This window comes from Echiichthys vipera (assembly GCF_963691815.1).
Source record: "Echiichthys vipera genome assembly, chromosome: 5".
Taxonomy (NCBI): Eukaryota; Metazoa; Chordata; class Actinopteri; order Perciformes; family Trachinidae; genus Echiichthys; species Echiichthys vipera.
In genome coordinates this window covers 28,597,014-28,613,912 of record NC_139830.1, presented here as the reverse complement: position 1 = coordinate 28,613,912, position 16,899 = coordinate 28,597,014, and the positions used below count along the sequence as shown (strand labels likewise).

The 16,899-nt window shown below is 42.0% G+C and overlaps 1 protein-coding gene across 1 annotated transcript; it reads right to left on the bottom strand.

The window, feature by feature from the left end:
• Window positions 1-1,167: 1,167 nt before the first annotated feature.
• On the bottom strand, window positions 1,168-16,358 carry LOC310947112 (A disintegrin and metalloproteinase with thrombospondin motifs 15-like). Its single transcript, XM_083913781.1, has 8 exons — window positions 15,209-16,358; window positions 12,450-12,582; window positions 10,124-10,291; window positions 7,514-7,797; window positions 7,247-7,424; window positions 6,052-6,227; window positions 4,961-5,136; window positions 1,168-3,419 (listed from the first exon to the last, which is right to left on the bottom strand). Exons 1-8 carry the CDS (start codon window positions 16,178-16,180, stop codon window positions 2,642-2,644), a joined length of 2,865 nt encoding a protein of 954 aa, XP_083769907.1. The 5' UTR covers window positions 16,181-16,358; the 3' UTR covers window positions 1,168-2,641.
• Window positions 16,359-16,899: the final 541 nt, after the last annotated feature.

Sequence of the window (16,899 nt, the reverse complement as noted above, 5' to 3'; positions counted from 1 at the left end):
CTATAAACCCATCCATGGCAATATTAGACGCTCAGAGCAAGCGTTCCAGGAATAACAGCGACAGAGTCTGTGTAACACACACCGGACATTCACCCAGGAGGACCGTTCAGGTCCCGTTCGTCACTGTAGTTTTGTTTCAAATGCACTTATTTTTACCCCACCTACGATCATTTCCTAAGCCAAACTGAGTGGTTTTGTTGCCTAAACCTAACAAAGTAGTTTTCTTTAAATTCACAATTACCATGTGTTTAAAACAACGACCGTAATGGAGTGTCATAGTTTCATGTACAGGGCTACACAGTGCGCAGCAAGTGGCTCCAAAGGGCACTGACAAAACGTCAGTATGTGATGAGAACGGGTTACAGAATTGGTCCTCTGAACCAAATCAGACTGGAAATTAAGAATAAAATAAATTTCTGTTGAAGGTCGTGTTGACATTGTGTCCATCAGTTTTTGTAGGACCACCTTCAAATATTATGATCTATTATTCTGCGATGTTTGATTCGTTCCAGGTGTTGTTTTATGAAGTATTCTGGAAAAGGAAGTGTTGAAGGTTTTAATCTCAGAGATGGTGAAACTCTTTTGTCCAGTCTTTTTCTGTCTGTTTCAGAGTCCATAAGACGCCCTTCATTTCAAATCTTAGGGTGTGATAACAAAACTGGACTTTAACCAAGTATTTTTCACACTGTTGATCCATTTTCTATTTAACCACTCATATTTGCAGCTGTGTTGGAAATGCATTGGAATGAAAATCCCTTTAAAATAACTAAATGCATTGCCATAACGCAAAGTTCAACAATAGGTGTTTGATTGTGTTTTACGGATATTATCCTGTAAATTTCCAGTTCACTAAAGAAAAGTGTAACAGCAGCGCAAATATTCAAACCATTACATTTTGATGGTTAGGGCTGAATAATGGTAGGCAGGCATGATGCAATATGTCTGCTCATTAAGGGCTCATTAAGGTGATGAAGCAGCTATGCAGCAGAAGGACAGAAGCCTTTCGAAGGCTGAAGAAACACCACTAACTAGCATGCATTTTATCCAGTATGACATATCAAACATTAACTGTTTTTATTTTTGCAGGGTATTAAAGTGATGCTCCTTAAGTGAAATAAAAAATATATAAAAGCATATTTTGAGCACAAAACACTGGTGACTGTTGGCATAATGGCTGCTCCTGAAGAAGTTAGCGTAGCTGCTGCAATAGCATCAGTTTTATCAGAACTGGAGAGTAATCGTACAAAGAAATGTCCATCAAAATTTTCTCAAGCCCAAGATGACATTTTCAGGTTGCCAGAGTACTACACCAGAGGAAACGAGACACAAAGTAAACAAACTTGTGCTGTAGCCCTCGTGTAATGGGCAGACCGTGTGTTGTTAGTGGCATTGGAGAGTAGGGAGCACAGCAGCATTTAACTGGACCCAAGTGACACTTGTAGGTATGTTGCAGTTTAATGTGCTGCAGCTGAGCAGCTAATTATATCATGAAACCGAAAAATATTAAATATTAGTTTCTCCCTTTTGGTTTCAGACTTTTTCTCAAATGAGAACAGACAACTAGTGATTTTCAGAGCAGATATGAATGTTGTAGCAGACAACAAAAACATTCCAGAGAGGTATCTCTCACAGTACTATGGCTTCTTTGAAGGTTATATTCTTTGGCAACATAGAACAAAGAGCTGAGCATTGGTCGCTTTGGTTTACACAGAACAGACAAAAACATTATGATTGCAGCATACAAACAGTCTACATTCACTGGATAGAATATGCTTACATCTTAACTCTAAACTAATTTTTCTCATACAAAATATATTTTTACTTTTTTGGTCACAAGTTAAATTCAGGATTTCTTTGATATCAATTGAATTCATAAAGATTGTATCAAGTGCGTAGGATATATCATTGACTGTTTTTCATTTTGAAAGGATATAAAGCTTGTAAAGCTATGATCTGGCAGTATGGTTGGCTGCGGAGTTTGAATGTTCTACATCAGACAACAGCCAATAGCGCTGAATCAAGAACAATTACAAACACAAAAACATGTAGAAACTGCACGGACCAATCAGTGCTTGAATGTTGCATGAATGATACAGTACTTTGTTTCACATTTTAATTAGTTCTTCAGTGAAAAGAGAAAAATGTCAATTCACAGGTGAGATATCTGCTTCTGATAACTGCACAGTGTGAGTGCTGAGGTTATACCTCACTGTGCTTTGTCTGTTTGTCCTGGACTTTCATTTCTCTCTGCGTTTGCAATTTAACCCCATGCACATAACTATACCAACAAAAGATGTTAGTGTTCACGTGTGTGATCACTGTCTCTGCATCATTCTCCTCTTTATATGCTCAGGCACTGTGTCATCTTTCCTGGTAGAGGTAGACTAACCACAAGTCAAACCTGAGGCAGATGGTTTGACACTTTACAAGAAGACAGCTTTCTTTTCGCTGATCTAAACGGATGTCTGTCTTTTCAAACAATAGAGGGAGACCCTCTCTGTCTCCATTGGCTTTCTTCGTAGAAGCCCCTTCAGACACAGTCGGCCTGTATTTGACACTACTCCAAGCAACATCATGCTGATATCGGCAAAGCGTCACTTTGACTGACAAAAATAAGTCCTTTGGCTGCCTGTGTTCTGCTTTAACATGGCTTCAGATTACAGAGGTCCAGTTCCTGAGGCTTCCTCCTTCCAGAGCAGTGGTCTCTGGGTAGATTTAGACCATTTTCTGTCATGCAGCGCACTGGCCGCCTTTTAAAGCCCCTTCCACAGGACTTGGAGCAGTGAGACCAGACCCCGACATCCCACATGGGACAAGGATCCCCACATGCTCTCACTGCTACAGGCCTATCAGCACTGTCACAGTCCACAGCAGGACGCCCCTCCATGCTTTGGCACTGGACAAGCCTGTTCTGCAGACCGTTCCCACAAGTCACTGTGCATGAATCCCAACTTCCTGTCACCCAATGACTGACCGGCCTCTTACCCATAATCTGCTTCTTAGCTTCTACCCTATTACTGTTCGCCAAGACACTATTATGTGCTGTGTGGCTTTTCTCCTCTTTCCGCAGAGTCTTCTCCTCCTTGCTTTCCTTGGAGATGTAGAAGGAGTAGCGCACCCTGGGAGGGGTCATCTTCCCTACAGAGAGCACCTCCACAGTCAGAGGCTCCTGCAGGGGTCTGGTGGCCTGAAGAATCTCTACAGATGTGGAGGTGCCACTGTAACGCAGTAAGCTACCCCTCACCAGCAAGTCGCGCTCCACGGCCGACACCACGTAGTTACCGTTCAGCAGGTACTTGCCGAGCCGATTCTTCACCGCTAAGTAGTTTTCATCGCTGACCATTCCTCTGTAGCCACGCTGACGGACATCAATGTTGGAAGCTCCAACAGGGAGCATCACCACAAAGTTGTAGCCATGACTGAAAAGAAAGTGTAAAGATGATGAGCATTAATGCTTCTGAATGACCAATGGTTATTCTTTCTAGACAGTGAATGATTGCTTAATGTATTCTTAAACATCTATTTTCTTTTCCACTAAACAGTATGGCTAGACTTTTGTTTTCGATTCCAAGTTAGTTGAGCTGATTCTAAAGTGGAGTTATGCATCTGTTACAGGATTCAACTCATGTCTGTGCAGGAGACAAGAGGAAGACTTTAAAAAGTGTTAAGTTACTGCTGATTAAGCTGCTTTGTAAAAAAAAAAAACAACGTTTAAATAACAAAACATCCTCAAGTGGGTAGCTGCTGCAGTGGAAAAGCAAATCCTTGCCGTGTTGGACAGGCACGCTAAGTCAAGGCGAGCAGGTATCATGCATTGGAAAAACACCAAATTTATAGGATTTTGAGAGAGTAGATCACAGTGTGTCACATACAGTACATCTTCACCATCTTGCCAAGTCCTTTGTGTAAGTGAAATACCATGATCAAGGTGATTGGTTGCCTCTACGACCTCACAAGTGGTCTTTGTACTAGTCCTGACTATTAAGACCAATGTCTCATGAGCCCTAATGCAACAAGGATTGATAAATCTTATGCTGGTCACTTAGGGTTTCAACAGCATCACTTCTAGTTAAGTAAATAAAGAAGATTTTACAGACAAAACCAAGATAGTGTGGTTACAAACGATGCTGAAATTCTACACAATGTTCTCCACCTAAAGGGACACTTTGATTTCGCGGAGTCAAATGAGAACATAATTTTAAATTCTATGCTTGTGGTAGAGAGATTGGGCCAAGAGATAGTTAGCCCGAAAACTGTAAACAGGGGGAAACCTCTATCAAAAGTAGAAATGACATGTCTTATTTAGATGTTTTATCTTTTTGACTCACAAGCCAGCCACCAATAGATTTAAAAGTGAAAAGCACTAAAGCTCAAGGAAGCTTGTTCAACCACAATGTTTTGTATTTGTTAATGTGTTAAAGGATCTTAAAGGCCTCTTTAACTCTGCTAGCCTAGCTGTTTTACTCTGTTTCCAGTTTTTGAGCAACGATAGGCTAAGTAAGTCTGGGATTGTTTTATCATCCAGTATTCAGAGCGAGCTACAATCTGCCTAAAGTTCTAAAATGTCCTCAAAGAATTCCCTTTAGTGTTTTGAATAACTCTACAAGGTTATTTACTTCTATTAATATACTGGGATTCACTGCACACTTACAGGACATGCTTCCACTCTATGATCTCTGTGTTGTCCATCAATGACTACCTCTAGGCTATTCCTAAAGCTTAATTCATATTTCTGCATTAAGAGCCTACTCTGTATCTACGGTGGCTGTATGTAGGCAGCAACAGAAATACCACATTAGGAGAACTGTAATTAGTCCACATGGGCTGCTTGTGTATTCTCCTACAACTTTATAATGCCTGTAGAGAACTTTGGTGAGCAAAGACAATGTGAAGTAGGCTGAAAAAACTCTGTTATCTTGACTTTAGATGAAACACTTAAGAGTCCGGACATGCTTCTTACCTGGGTTTGGTGAACATTCCTGAGACCTTCTTGCAGCCCTTGTTGTCGCCACCACACACACCACACTTGTCATACTTCCTGTTAGAGTCCAGCTTGCCATCACAGCCTGCCTTGATGCATTTTCCTTGAACACATACAGCTGAGGTGTCAGGAGAACAGGGTGTTCCATCCACAACCTGCAGGGTTTGAGAGATTACATCATGCTGATCTTAAGGTGGATCAGAAGGAACAACAGAGCAAAAAAAAAAGAGCAAGACAGAATTTTTTTCCTCATACAGTATATATGGTCGGTCAAATATACATGCTACATTCTTTTGACTAAACAAATATAATGCACCAAGGAGACAAACAGAAAGTGATAAGTAGCACCAGAGGGAGCGCACAATGTCCTTTAGTGTAAACGAGATGTTGGCTTGTATTGCTTCTAGAAGCTTTTTTTCCTTTCTGGTTGCATAAATAGTTGCTGACAAGCCACAGCTGTTAAGTGATACTGTCCCTGCATGTTTCCCTTTCTCACCACGCCATCCATCCTGCAGCAGCAGCAGCCACTTTCTCCTGCCACAGACACATCACCTCTCACCGCTTTGCTGTAAATAACTAACCGTTACTTCTTGCACTGCGAATAAAGGCCAGTTTAAGGGCCAAATCTTTGTGATCAGAGAGCTGCACAATATTTCTATCAAAATGTTCCAACTCCCCCTCCCATTAGGTATTAATCCTGATGAGGTGTTCAGTGACAAGGAGTTCAGATTGCATTAGCAAGTACAATAGTTGATACCCATTTAGTTCAGAATATTGACATAATTCCCCAAAGTCAAGTCTTAGCTTTTTAGACAGATCCAAGTGCGGCAGGAGTTGTTTTTTATTCACAGCATCACAATGAAAACGGCATTCCTCTAGCAATTATAAGGCTCAAATCGGCCTCCAGTGTAAGCAGTCAATATGTAATTTGGCTAGGAGTAGTTTCTATTTCAATCATTAGAAAAAGTGAACAGTTCATTAAAACAGAGAGTGAGAGAGAGAGAGAGAGAGAGAGAGAGAGAGAGAGAGAGAGAGAATGGTTAAGTGAACAGTCCAAACCAGCTACAAACCTTTTGAGCGAGGACATAGAAGTACCCTGTCCCATTGGCCCGGCAAATTAGTTTGCATTTGTCCTTGGGAGAGATGCCTGAATATTTTGGAACCCAAACCACAGAGGAACCCAGTCTGTTGGTGTTCAGGTTTAATCCATTGAATGCCTCACACTGCTCCTCACGGAAACTCTTAACTGGAGATATAAAAACAACCTCAGATTAGACACGGACTATGTTTACATGCACACTAATATACCACTATTATTCCCAACAGGGCAGTATTTCAGATTTGATAACTATTATGTAACTATTATGTTCTAAATGAGGCATTTTTCCAAACATGGCATTTACCAATTAATACATGTGGGATGTGCTGGTTTTATTTGGGTTTTAGAAGCAGTCTTTTGAAAAGTATACAGCACATTCGGAATATGCATCTCAAAGGGGTTTGGGACAGTTTATGACCTCCTGTCTGTTTACATCTTACGGTCAGCTCTGTGAGTTGCCGTGTCTGTTGTACAACTAGCCAACAGTTTGCAAGACTGAGGGAGAGATGCATACCAAAAAGGAAAGCCCATATTTCTAGTTGGAAGAAGAAAACACATCTTCTTTCAAACGTCATGTAAGACATAGTCTCATATTGCCTGCTGACTCATTTGCTAAAGGGGTCTTAAATACATACTTGCTGGCTACTTAATGTACATATTTGTTTGCATTTCCAAACAGTATGTTTTAATTTTATATAAAAAAATTATTTTGCTATTCGCAAATGCTTCATGGGTAACTTTGGATGGGGTTCCTGGAGTGTTCACTTCCCCAAAACCAGTAAAGAGCAGGACACACTCTGATATGATTCAGGAATAGCTTTAAAATGGTGGGGACATTACACAGTGGACGTGCCAGTTATGAAATGGGGCTTTAACTTTAACCCCTACATTTAACCCTTGGGCTTGGAAGTAATGCTAAGTTACCTGTATAGCTACGTAATTAGCCATACCTGCCAACAATTTAAGTTTACATTAGGACAAATAAACACACTGTTAAATCAGTTCCTTACAATTTTGCTCAGTTGTTTCTGGATGCTTCAACTGTTTCAACATTTTGAGAAAGCCTAACCTTTACAGGCTTGCCGTGCCCAGTTACAGGTAGACTATAATTGGACAATCACAGTGTGTGTCCCTGTGTGGCTGTACTCAAACAGTGACTAGTGTACCTGTTTCAGGACAAGGGTTGAGGTTACAGGAGCGATATTTGATGCGAAGGCCGTAGCAGTATTTGCCTCCATTCTCTGGAACAGGGTTGTCACACTCCCTCTTGGCCAGTTGTACTCCTCCACCACAACTCCGGGAACAGTCTCCAAACGCTCCCCACTTCCCCCACCGGCCATCCACCTGGGGCAAAAGACAAACAGAAATAATGGTACATCAGTCTTTAACAAAAAGACCAAGCAGTACAGGGCCTCCTTTCCACACTGGCTTACCTTGGTGTGCATGGTGTTGTTCTTGTCAGTACAGGCTCCTCGGTAACAGACCTTGTCGTTGCCACAGCTGGTACCGTCTGCCCAGGGGAAGTGTCGGGTTTGGCAGACCAGCTGGCCACGGGCCTTGCCAGTGCACCACAGCTTGGAGCAGGGCTGCATGTATGGGCAGGGCTTGGAGCCGTGGCCGAAAGCAAGCTCACACTGGCGGTGCAGGCTGTAGCTGGAACCAGGCAGGTTGTCTGAGAGTGACAGCTGCTTTTGAGGTTGGTCCAGCAGACAGTCTCCTACAAAAGCAAACAGTGCAAACAATCAGACTACAGCTGCATTCACTCGCAAACATTAAAGCTAATTGATATTTTGCTAATTGATATAAAGATGTTGCTTGACGAACCCACAGAAAACCAACTCTGTTTCTCTCAACTCTATGGAGCAGTTGTGCGTCTTATAGCTCATTGTTTTGGTTTCATGGCCAACAACCTCACTGTCGCCATTCAGTCTAAGTGCTCTTATCAGCCTCATTTCCAGCAGCTATTTTCAGTAGAAAAGCTAATAAACCAACTTAACACTACCTGACAAGCAACAAACAGCGGACAGACAAAGTTACCAGCTGGTAACCTCTGGTGTTGATGGAGATCCAAATATATAGTAAGTTAAGGAAAAGTGAATATCACATATGTGCTTATGGTGGACAAAAACACAGATGCTACAAGCCTGTGAATATTCCCATTTGGCATCATTATCCCCAAAGAAATTTAAGTCAAAAGCAACAGGACTTGGTTGTTTGTCAAGGAAGACGTTTCACCTCATCCAGGACCACACCAGACATTTGGACCAGTCCCAGCCTGGTCAGATGTGTAAATGAACTCACTGTATGAAGCTTCTTGGATGGGAGGTAAAACGTCTTCATAGACAAATAACCAAGTCCAGTTGCTTTTGACTTAAATTTCTTTGGGGACACATTTTACTGTTTCTCTGTGTCTGCTGGATGTGTAAATAGGCAACTGTTTGCCAACACATTCACCATCAACTTAAAAAGGTGGTTATATCTTGCTGAACTACACCCATGTCACCAAGAAATCAGTTAACGCAGCTTTCTAGACTCTATATGTAAAGTGTCTTGAGATAACTTTTGCAGCGTTGGTGCTCTTGCAAAATAGATGGAGGAAACAGTGGAAGGGAGTGAGAATGTTGCCTGCTGAAATAGGCAGCCAATGGATGGAGTTATCCCAACAGTGTACATCCGATGAGTCAGACTATGTAATGACAAACGCTGTATGACTATAAAACTATGGATTATGACATTAAAAGGTTTTTCATGATACTGAATAACTTTGTCTTCATTCTGTACAAACGCAGACACCAAGCAGTCTATATGAGACAGTGCAGGCACCAGATCATGTTTAGATTAAGCAAATGACTCATGTACAAAAGACAGCAGTGTTAGCTTTGGAGTGTTAAACTTAGTAAATGCTCATTTGCTTGTTACAGTAAGTAGGCTTCTGGAGGGGAGGTAATAAATTGGTGTGCTAATTCTGTCTATTACACAGAATCCACTCACAGTCACTTAGTACAGTTTACACAGAGAGAAAAAGACTTGGCATTGGAGCTACTAAGGAGAAAAAGCAAAACGATACATTAATACACTTATGAATGTTATATTGAATTTGGATACTGTAAGTGGTACAGTATGTCATCTTCAGCATTACGTCTCCTCAGATATACTTTTTTCAAGTGTAATCCTGCCACGATGTGTTTCTTGTGGATGTATTGCAGTCTATTGAGGCTAGTGAGAACTGTTCGTGACAAGAAGAAGCGCGTTCTGATAATTAATTCCCTTTCTGGCTCAAAAATCAGACTTTTACTGTTTCATAAAACAATTTTCGTTCTGATTTCTTCCACCGCTGTACAGAAGATACTTCAGCTGTGTGCTGCTTCACTTTGAGTTTGCTGTTAAAAAAGGATTTCTAGCCATGGATCCAGATTTCTGGTCCCGTATAAGGTCATTTGGGATTGATTATTCATCATTTCATCATGAAGATGTCTCACCATGGGATGGCAACTGCTGTACAGTTGTCCACCAACCAAAGTTTTCTTAAAGCTGCATTAATGTTTTTTTTCTTGTTTGTTTGGCCACTTGGAGTAAGAACTTCACAATGAGCTGTTGAATGTTTTTGCTGTTATGATGTTTGGTGATCCTATCCTATTAAATATCAGTTATATAGTGTTTTGACCTTATAGATGGAACTACTTTGACTTTTCTATTCCAAAACCCCATTTTGCGAGGACTGTGCACAAACAGACACTCAAGAATAAACACTCACCTAAGCCAAGATAAAAAATTTAAAAAATCTATTTCATTCAGCTGATAATGTATGTTAACAAAATAAACAGAGACAAAACCCATAAATACATAAAACAAGTATGTGTGAATGTTTCGTCACTTCCAAGTTAAAACTGAAATTTAAATTATAAATGTAACCATGACAAAATAGAGCCAAGGTCTGTTTTTTTGCGGGTGCAATTAGATTCCAACCAGCTAAGAGCATGAAGCCTGGACAGAATTAGTGGTCCACCTGAGTCCAGAGACATATACAGGAAGTGTTTACTAACCATGACCTCTGTCCAAGAACTCAGTAATGATGGCTGCGCTGCACACAGACCAGGGCCTGCTCCTGTCGATCTGAATCAGTGTGGGAGACATCATGTGGTTGTCCTTTAGTTTCCCAAATACCTCCTCACATGCTTTCACATTGTCATGGGGCATGTTGAAGACGTGGCCTGAGGGATGAGGGGAGGGTGGGAGGAGAGACAGAAGGTCACGTCATGTAGTTTGGTTTTCAGATGTCCCATGATTTAAAACACAATAAGCCGTTAAGAGTTGCAGAGCAGATATGTTTCTGTGGTGACGAAAATAAGACACAGAAAAACTTTTTACCAGACATTACAGCACACGTGTATGTATAAAGCAAAGCCAACTCAACTTGGACTGATGTGAAGCTGATGTCATAGCAGACAGGAATGCAGTTATGCATGGGAATATACCGCATGGCATATATCCATGTTCTAAACCAGGCCTGAAAGGGGAATTCAGTTCCCAAGGAAATCATTTTATTCCCTAAATACGTGTATGTTATGAAGTACTTTCCAAAAGAAAAAAAAACAAACTGTGTTTCAGCGCATCAATCATGAGACAGGGCCATTTTGAGAGGAAATTGTGTGATTACTTAACATACATGAGGACAGCGTAAACCAATGCCTCTCTTGGGGCCTCACGAGTTACTTGTGCATCTGGTTTCAGGCATGAGTCTTGCTTCTTTTAAAGCCTCAACCACTGATTATTGAAAATGTGAAGACAAAATGTGATCTGCATTATTTAGGATTTGCCTTAACTCGGCAGTTTTACGAGTGTGTCAAACTAAACTATACAGTTTAATACCACTCATTATATTTTTATGACCAAAGCATGATTAGTAGTGTTCAACTTCAGCTCCTTTTGCATTTTCACCTTTGACAGACAAGTAATTTAACAGTGCAATAAGGACATTTTTTGGATATAAATACATACATTATATCAGCTTAAGTCACAGATGAATAGAGACATTTGCATTGCTCTAGATTTGTTCAAACTGCACTGGACACTTCTCCACCCACAGGAAGTGTACCCTCAGTAATTTACTACAAAATATAAACAACAATATATACTCTTACCTTGAAAAAGCTACAGCAATGTCAATTAATATTTGGTCATTTTAACTAGCTATTTGGCGAGGACTTTGCTGCGATTTGAAAATGAAAAGAAGTTCAGCATTTCTATAGAGTTCAATCTCATGTTTGTGATTCCTGAATCTAACCGTCACCAAACTCAACCATCGCAGCCCACTTCCGGTAGATATCATGCAAAACTTTGTACAGAACTTTTCATATGATATCTTACGAAACTGTAAGAGCCAGGGGGCTGCCAATGGACAGGCGTCCCCAGCAGTTGGGGGTTTGGTGCCTTAGACACCTTGGCAGTGCCCAGGAGGTACACTGACACCTACCCATCCACACCCCGTTCTTTTGTCCGTATAGGGACTTGACCCAGGCAACCCTCCAGGTTCCCAGGCAAAGTCTCCATCAACTGCCCCGATCCATGTTTAATATGGCAGAGGCCGAATGTATACATGAGTGTACGAGTATATGCTCAGCAACACAACTAACACAGTTGATGCTGTACCTCATACCATACACTTATATTAGATTGGACATTTGAACCTAAAATACAAAGTTTCTCCTAAAGAGCAGTGAGTGAGCATGTCCGGATAAAACTGGACATGCCAGTGTTATTTCCTTTGCCTCATTCATCCTTTGTCCTTGCTTCCATCCTCCCTTTGAAAAAAGCATCACAGACTAGCTGGGATGTCACCGATAAGTGTACATTTCTTAGTTTACTGTTATCATGCCAAAAAATTCATTGTGACTCAACTTCAGATTGTTCTGTTATCTCTCACTTTCCATTTGTAGCTGCCAGCGTGCAAAGTGATGCTGTGCAGCTGTAGTGCATAGATCTCAGAGACCAGCTGGTTTTGATTGTGCCCACTTAATGCTGGACTGATTTACAAACAGAATATCAGTTGAATGCAATTAAATAGCTGGTAGGATTGAAACCCAGCAGTGCTCTGGGACCAGGACTGAGAACCACAGCCATATGGATCATCATGAAAGTTGCAAAGCCCTCTGGCCAGGCCAGTTTCTACACTGATTATGCGCATAGACGTCTGTCAAAGCTGATTCCTTTGACATTTTAAGCTACGGTTGTAAGGTTATATGCAGCTCTTGCCCTGGGCATATCTAACTCTGAGTCCAAATCAGCATTAGCATAGCATCTAAAATATATCATACAGACGTGCATTCCTGTGAGGATGAACATTTGAGGAAGAACAAACAACTTTCTCACCAAGTTCATGAGCAGTTGTGAAAGCAGAGGGCAAGCCATCATCTTCAATGACAGAGCAACTTCTTTTCGGGTCGCACATGGTCCCAACGTCAGCCATCCCCAGTGTATCACAGGTTGTGGCACCGCAAAGATCCTGGTGACAAAGAGACAGCAGTGATAACTGTGACATGCCTTATATTTCATTCTTATAGAAATTTTGAAAAATCTGGACGTGAGCCATGTACCACTCATGTTTTGTGTGGCTGTGCCTTGAGCTGCAGAAGGAACAGACCATGAAGAGCACTAACACAAAGCACATGGGACTGGTTTGTTTATTGTTGCTCTGTTCTTAAAATATATTGAAGCAGGGGGTCGGGGGAGATTGCCCACCACATATTTCCTCTTGGTGTTTAGTTAAAGAGATAAGAAGAGAGTTTGGGAGGACAAGATGAGTCCCACCTGTAGCACACAGCCCAGGGAGCCTGTCAACTCCACTACAGTATTTTCTTTATACCACTGACGCTCTCGCTATCTCCTCTTTTCTCCATGTTCTACCATCAGTTCTGCTAATTGGCTTTATCCGCCTAGGTCAGTCCATTTTCCCCCCAATTAGTACCTCTGCAAGTTTTTTTTCTGTCATGGATTGTCTTTGTGGGGATGGCAATGTCAGTTGGTCAGTCCACCACTTTGGTTCAGGATGAAATATTTCACCAACTATTAGACAGATAGCCCTGGAAATTTTAGTGAAATGTATCAACAGCTGTTATTTGTTAGTCAGCCATGAAATTCAGTACAGACTTTCAAGTTCCTGTCACGATCAATTGTAATAACTTTGGGGATCCTCTGAATCTAGTGCTATCATTAAGTCAGAATTTCAATTTATCCATTGGTTTGGTTTATGACAAAATACATGCAAAACTAATGATATTTCCATCCTCAGCCTCAGCTTTACTCTGTCTTATTGCTACTGTTAGCATGCTAACACGCTAAAATAAGATGGTGAGCATAGTGACCATTAGCCTGGCATCACCAGACTCATTCACAAATGCGTATTAGTGACCCCCCCTTCCTCCAAAAAATTATATTTGTCACTGCTGCCTAGTTTCACAGTTTGATTGGAGTTTTGTGAGCCAGACAATCTGCGCTGGACGGAGAACACCGGTTGCGTTCAGTAACTACATTCAAGCACAGGCTCCTCTGTCGTTCCCATGGACATATTTGTTCATCATCTTGAGCCCACCCCACATGAGATAAACATTCGTGTTGGTCCGTCAGATCTCAATGCAACATGAGCTCAGCAGATTCGTCTGGTTCCCAGGCTACATAAACATTATCATTTTGAGCATGTTAGGGTACGGACATTTATTTCTGAGCACCGCTGTGCCGACAGTAAGTACATGTACTGCCTCACTGGCTGCTAGCAGGGCTTTAGTCTCATTTTTGTTATTCAACACTACAGGAAAAGTTATGAGCCTTTGTCCACTGGAGGGAACAAAGACGGTCTGCACACTGTTAGGCTCCAACATAATTGATTATTCAAAAACATAACGTTTCATGATTATTGAAAATGCCTCATTGGTTATCAGGAAAGTAGTTGTCTCTGTCCCAAGGCTTACTGGGACTCTTTCAATATTTCTTGAAATAATGCGATTATGTTTGATCAAAATGACTTCCCCATGCTTTTGCAGTGTTTAGAGTAAATATAAACACATAGTGGACGATGAACTTGTTAACCCAACGGAGGCCCAATGTAGCCAGAAGCACCCTCTGCCAGCCATGTGTATTCCACACCACTTGCTCTCCATAACCTATTACAAGATTTTTTCCACCTCAGCAGCTGCACCCATTGTGCCCTACAAGGACAACAGCGGACCTGGACTTTCCTACATATAATTGCCCTCATGTAAATAAGGGAACTTTCCCCAGTGCTGGGGTGATTTTTAAGTAATTTTGACCTTGAAGTGTTTTTGTATGTTGCTATGCAGTGAAGGAGAGAGGACGTGTATCAGATGGCCAGCCAGAGCCAAACTGGACTTAATGGAAAGCAGGCACCGACATCCAGGCATCAGAGAGGGAGAGACAGAGAGAAGTTGGTGACTACAGAGAAAGATTTATCAGTCAATGGCCACAACTCTGGTGGCCACATGGGAGTATCTGGCAGCTGTGACCAGACTGAATGCTTTAGATAGAGTCAGTTTACATCGGCTTGAATGAATGAAGAAGTCATTTGGATTCTAATTGGATTCTAATGAAATGTTCTGATCATTATGAAGGTGCCTTTATAGGCAGATAGTGACCCAGTTCTTGGAAACTAAGCAAGCAGACAGAGGTGAAGTCTTTCATGGAAAAAAAAGGCTCAGTTGCTCTTTTCCAGTGACTCATTGAACCAGAAAAAAGGAGAAGGCTGCACCAACACAGAAGGATGGATAACTGAACTGGGCATACAATGCAAAGGCCTGTGTGAAGTGACAGGCAATAGTTAATATTTGAAGACTACAAACATCACTGAGGAGTTTTTGTGTCTCTGAAAGTATGATATCTCTGGTTTAACTGCAAAATATGAATGAAATAGTAGTTGCTGTGTCTCTTAAAGTCTGGGGGTCTTTCTCTTTAGTAGAAGAGACAGGGGCCTTTTACATGTCTGTGCCCAGGGGCCCATACTTTCATAATCCACCCCTGCACAAGTTGTGTATGAGTGCTGCATTTATTTTCCATTCTTTCCACCACCAATGTCATACATCACAGCTGGGTGTGATGCAGCTTACTCCTGCCCAGCTTACCTGTTTGGTGAACAGTATTGCAGTGTCCCAGTACTCTGGGTGCTTATCGCTGTGTTTATTCAACTTCTTCTGCCAGGAGCAGAAGTTGCGCAGAGTCAGGGCTGCGTTACTGGAAACCTTAGGTCCCTTGTCAGCTTCATTTATCACCATGAAGCCCACCACCACTATGTTTATGGAGTTGAGAATGCTGGGGTGCTTGTAAAGCCTGGCTGCTACTGACATCAGGGTCAGGAGGTAATGCTTCAGGTCATCCCCGTGAAATTTAGCCATAGTTTCATCTGCCACCGCCAGCACCTCCACAAACCTGGGGATGGAGGCAAACCTCTTGGACCTCCCCAAGGTTTTCAACACAGTTTCATTTAAGCCATCAATCTCCAGCTCGCTCAGGTGCTTGTATTTCTCCAGGGAAATGTTGAAGTTGGTGTCAGGTGTAACTCCACACCTGCTGGTGAAGTTGCCACCTGAGTGCGCAGCGCTGCTCCGGCGGCGGATCATATGCGTCCTGTCAAAAGAGTTTCCGTATCCAGACGCGACTGCTGCGTCTTCAGTCCTGGTCTGACTGATGAAATACTCCATGCCATTAAAGGAAAACCCCCCATTCAGACCTTTACACAGGCTGACTGCGGCGAAGGAGTCCAGTTCTGCGTTGACATTACCGGAGTAGAAGCATTCCCGTAAGTCAACGGCTGCAGAGGCGTTGGATGCTGAGGAGCCGCTCTCAGGAGGTAAGCTGCCCAGTGCAAGGAAACTGGAATCCGGCTTGAGGTGAAGGTAAAATTCCTGTTTGAATGCACTTAGTCTAAAAACGATCTGTCTTTCATTCATCTGTTCCGCGCGCCGGTGCAGATGCTTTTCATGCTTTGGATGATCCACACGCACAGGTACGCAGAAATCTACCTCCATGCAACATGTTATTTTCAAATAAAGTACGAACTTTGTTAAAATAACCAAAGAACGAATAAGTATAGCCATCTTTGCTCCTGCTCAGGAAAGTCCACTCAGAAATTCGGCTTCGGTGCGTTTGCATGCAGTAAAGAAGTTGTGCGCAATGGCACGGAACGCCGCTTGCGTCCTCAGAAAACTAAGCATCCGCACTGCCTCCCGGATTCTTTCCCATCTTGCACTGTTTCCGCTCTGACCACCAACTTATCTGAGCTGCTGAGCTTTTAAGTCGCTCATATACACCGATGAGCACTGTCAAGTGAAAACTGGGTATGTGCGCAAGAGAGAGCTCATTGGTCATGCGTCTTGGTTTGTGCTGCAGACCGCAGCCACTTGTAACTCTCCAAATATTATTGTTGCTGTACAGCATGTGTGACAGGAGCTGGAGCATCCCCCCACCCCCTCCAACCGCACAGACTCACACAGACTGGGAGCAAACATGCAGACTGGTTTCATTTGCAGGTTTTTGACATTAATTTCAAACTAAAGCACCTGCACCATAACCTTCAAACTGTATGATGTATCTTATTTCTCCACAATATTTCCATTAAACCTCATGCCATTGCTCTTTTCTGCGTTTTTATTTTTTTCCCATCACATGTTTTTTTAACTCATTTTATTAAAAATGACACAATACATCAGTGGAATAATTTACTTTTCTGCATATCATCATGCATAAGAAAAAGTTTAAAGACGCATGCAAAGTGAAATGCAGGGAGAGGGCGACACCTGCTTGCACCTGAAGTACA

Bases quoted from the DNA above. Each gene is read 5' to 3' on its own strand.
- LOC310947112 (XM_083913781.1), bottom strand. From the start codon at position 16,180: ATGGCTATACTTATTCGTTCTTTGGTTATTTTAACAAAGTTCGTACTT. The intron at 10,292-12,449 runs GTGAGAAAGTTG...CTCATCCCTCAG, and splicing joins CACAACTGCTCATGAACTTG to GCCACGTCTTCAACATGCCC. The intron at 7,798-10,123 runs GTTAGTAAACAC...TTGCTTTTGTAG, and splicing joins GTTCTTGGACAGAGGTCATG to GAGACTGTCTGCTGGACCAA.